The sequence below is a fragment of the Lucilia cuprina genome, chromosome 2 (assembly GCF_022045245.1).
Source record: "Lucilia cuprina isolate Lc7/37 chromosome 2, ASM2204524v1, whole genome shotgun sequence".
Lineage (NCBI taxonomy): Eukaryota > Metazoa > Arthropoda > Insecta > Diptera > Calliphoridae > Lucilia > Lucilia cuprina.
The window spans coordinates 63,084,378-63,088,571 of NC_060950.1; the positions used below are offsets into that span (position 1 = coordinate 63,084,378).

A 4,194-nucleotide genomic window follows, 5' to 3' on the forward strand; every position below is an offset into this window, starting at 1 on the left:
TTTTTTGTTTGATTTTACAACCAACGACCAAATGTGTTTTATTTCATATTATTTGTTTTTCATGGCGTTTTATTACAGTTTATAGATTATTGTTTAAAGATTATTAACAACAATGTAAGTTAGTTTCATTTCATTAGTTCTAACGAAACTTAAGTGACAGTTTTAAAGGCAACAAAAAAGTTAAATTCTTGCCAGAACTTCATACACATCAAGTTTTGTTCAAAAGTTTCCTTTTAAAAGCAATATTTAAGCTTAAACTTGCTTTAACCTAGTTTAAACTTAGTTTAACTTTTGCACAAACACAAGTTTAACTATTTTATTTAGCATTAAACATCTCAGTACAAGGCGTACTTTATGTTAATCTAATAAAAATAACTTAAACTTTTTAAAGTTTAGTTTAAACTTAGTTTAACTAAGGCTAACAAGAGTCTAACCTAAAATATTCATAACGAATTATTTCCCACAAACAAAATATTTGATAAATTGTAATTTTAAATTGAATATTTACCATTTAAACTTACTTTAACTAAGGGTTCGAAAAGTTTAACAAGTTTCAACTTAGTTTAACTTAAGTACAAACATAAGTTTAATTATTTTATTTAGCATTAAACGTTATAGTAACAGGAGTACTTTATAATGCTTTAACAAAAATCACTTAAACTTTAGAAATCTTAGTTTAAACCTAGTTTAACCAAGTCTAACAAGAGATTAACCTAAAATCTTTACAACAAATTATTAAGAACAATAAAAATATTTCAAATATCGAAATAAAAAGTTTTAAACTTAATTTTTTACAGTTTAAACTAAGCTTAACTGAGGGTTTGTCAAGTTTAACATAAACCTAACAACTTAAATGTTTGAATTTCAAATCAAGAATAAAATGGCATTAAAAATATACCTTAAACTTGCTAAAGTTTAGTTTAAACTTAGTTTAAGTTTTAATTGCTTAAGTTTCGATTTTAGCAAGTTTAACTATTAGTTGATACAGCAAAGGTTGTTGTACATATTAAAATTTGAAAACTGGAATACAAACATTATTTTTTTTTCTTTTCTTTTAAGCAAGTTAAAGCTGAGTTCAACCTAGGCTAGGTTAAACTTAGTTTAAACTCTGCGAAAAAGAAGTTTAACTGAAAATGTTCAATTCTTCATAATAGAAACTTAAAAAAAATATTACAAATATTATTTTTTTAATTTCTTGAAAATTTTCCTAGTTTAAACTTGGTTTAACCTTGGCTTACAAAAGTTTAACTCAAAATTTTTATTTCATCGCAATATGAAGTAAACACTGACTACCATTATTGAAATTTTATTTGTTAATCTTTAAATTACTCCTAGTTTAAACTTAGTTTAACCTGTGTTTTTAAAAGTTTAGCTGAAAAGTTTCATTTATCTATAAAAACAATTAAAAAGCTATTAGCAATATTAGAATTTTATTTGCTAAGCTTTAAATTAATCTAGTTTAAACTAAGTTTAACTAAGCTTTTGATAAGTTTAACTATAAATTTTAATGCCAAACATTAGCAAATTTTAAAACGTGAAAAATTGTTTAATTTTTTTTTTAAATAACTACATAACTGTGGCAATTAAACCTAAAAATTCTAGAAAATTTTTAAGTTTTCTTAGTTTTTGTTAGATTTTTTTTAAAGATTAATGTTTTTTTTTTAATTTGTTTTGTAAAAATTTCTTATCGTTACTTTTTACCTTATTACCAATTAATTTCTTACAACTTTTTAATTTCTAATTATTTATTTTCATTTTTTCTTAACAAATAAGTGTGTGTGTGTTTGAGTGCTTGTGTTTGTTTTACAACTCTTCCAAAAGTTTACACTTTTGTTCTGATGTTTTCGTTTTTCTTAACAAAAAAATATTGGTGTGATTTTGATTGATCACCTTGGACAATATATATTTTTTTTATTAAGAAAAATAATTTTAATTCAGATTTTTTTGTTTAAAAGACCAACAACATGTTTACTAGGCAACAAATTAAAAAAAAACACAACAACCAACAAACTAATCAACAACACGAACTTTTTTAATTAATTACCAGTAACAACAGTTTGTTTGAAAAAATTTTAAAAATATATTTTTCGAACAAAATTGTTTTTATTGATTTCAATAGATTTTGTATTAAACGTTTTTTTTTTGCCTTTTGCCACAAGTTGTTTCTTACGGCTGTCAGTTTATTTTTTATTGAAAATAAAGAAAACAATGAACTTGAACTTTTTATGTTTTAAAGAAATGGAGCAAAAAATGTATATTTAATAAAATGATTTGTGGTGTCATATTAAGAGGTTAAACAAACTCATAAATCAGTTATGTTTTTTTTAAGGAAATTTTCTTTTTTTTAATAAAAAATTCTTTATAAGAAGAAACATTCAAAATACTTTTTTTTAACGTTTCTTTATTGCTCTTCCATTAATTAAAATCTAGATAAATTCCTTCATTTCTTTATGTCAAACAATCATTAAGAATTTTAATTTTTCTAAAATGTTAAGAATTTTAATATTGACTTCCCACTAAACATGAGTAAAGACTTCAAAATTGACAGCCGCTTAATAGAAAATCTATTTTCAAATAATTGCCGGAAATTATTTAAACAAAAAACCAATTAAAAACTCATAAACATCTAATTAAAAAACACAAAAAAAAGTACCAACAAATCTAGAAAACCCTCCCTCACTCTCACAATGAAATGCTAAAAACCAAACAAACTAAAGAAATTTAATACTTTTTATCAAAAACAACAACAACTTAACACTCTAATTAATACAAATTACTAAAAACCTCTTTCATTCTTTCTTTCTATCTTACAGTACGACAACGTTAATTCCTGCCTAAATGTCTTACGCTCTCAAACGGTTTCTGGCTTAGATAACATCACCACCAACGACATCTGTTGCGGTCGTCTTAAAGCAGTTTTAGCTCTTTTCTTCGCCTTAAGTCGTTACAAACAACAATCGAAACAAAGTAAATGTAATAACGCCACTTCCGCTCTTTCCATTAAAGCTGAAATACACCAACAACCCACGAACACAACCACCAATACAAAAAACTCTACAGGGGTGAATAACTCCAGTACAGCAACAAGTGTTGGTGAAAAAACCAATTCAGCAAATTCAACTTCTACCATACAGAATGCTAATGTAGTGGTGGGTAGTAATGCTCAGCAACAGCAACAACAGCAGCAGCAACAGCAACAACACGTGCAATCAATACAAAACGGCAATGACACCATGGTGAATAGGTGAGTAGATGATATATATGAAATTATAAACACCAGGTTGTTGTCTAGGGTGTTACAATTAAGCAGAGATAGCAACCTTAAAGTGCAACCTATTAAAGCCTTCATAATAGAGATGAGAAAATAATGATAAGAATATGATAAATAGAAATTACTGCAATATTTCAGTCTCTATAGCTTAGTCTACTATATACTACACTATAGTCTAGTCTATAGTAGTCTGGAATATAGTCTAGTCTAAAGTCTAGTCTATTGTCTTGTCTGTAGTATCTAGTCTAGTCTATAGTCTAGTCTATAATTTAGTCTATAGTCTTGCCTATAGTTAACTCATAGTCGTGACTATAGTCTAGTTTTTACTCTAGTCTATAGTCTAGTCTATAGTCTAAGTTATATGTTCTAGTCTATATTTTAGTGTATAGTCTAGTCTTTAGTCTAGTCTATAGTCTAGTCTATAGTCTAGTCTATAGTCTAGTCTATAGTCTAGTCTATAGTCTAGTTTATAGTATAGTCTATAGTCTAGTCTATAGTCTAGTCTATAGTCTAGTCTATAGTCTAGTCTATAGTCTAGTCTATAGTCTAGTCTATAGTCTAGTCTATAGTCTAGTCTATAGTCTAGTCTATAGTCTAGTCTATAGTCTAGTCTATAGTCTAGTCTATAGTCTAGTCTATAGTCTAGTCTCTAGTCTTGTATATAGTCTAGTTAATATTCTAGTTTATATTCTAGTTTATAGTCTAGTAAATAGTCTAGTATGTGGTCTAGTCTATAGTCTAGTATGTAGTCTAGTCTATAGTCTAGTTTATAGTCTATAGTCTAGTCTACTGTCTAGTCTAACGTCTAGTATATAGTCTAGTCTATAGTCTAGTCTATAGTCTAGTCTATAGTCTAGTCTATAGTCTAGTCTATAATCTAGTCTATAGTCAAGTCTACAGTCTAGTCTATAGTCTAGTCTATA

At 26.6% G+C, this 4,194-nt stretch overlaps 1 protein-coding gene across 1 annotated transcript in view; it reads left to right on the forward strand.

The window, feature by feature from the left end:
• LOC111676769 (protein sickie) overlaps positions 1 to 4,194 on the forward strand; it is a 227,399-nt gene that overhangs the window by 136,955 nt on the left and 86,250 nt on the right. Inside the window, exon 3 of the mRNA XM_046955861.1 lies at positions 2,814 to 3,244. Coding sequence (XP_046811817.1) covers positions 2,814 to 3,244 — 431 coding nt within the window. The remainder of the gene's footprint in view (positions 1 to 2,813; positions 3,245 to 4,194) is intronic.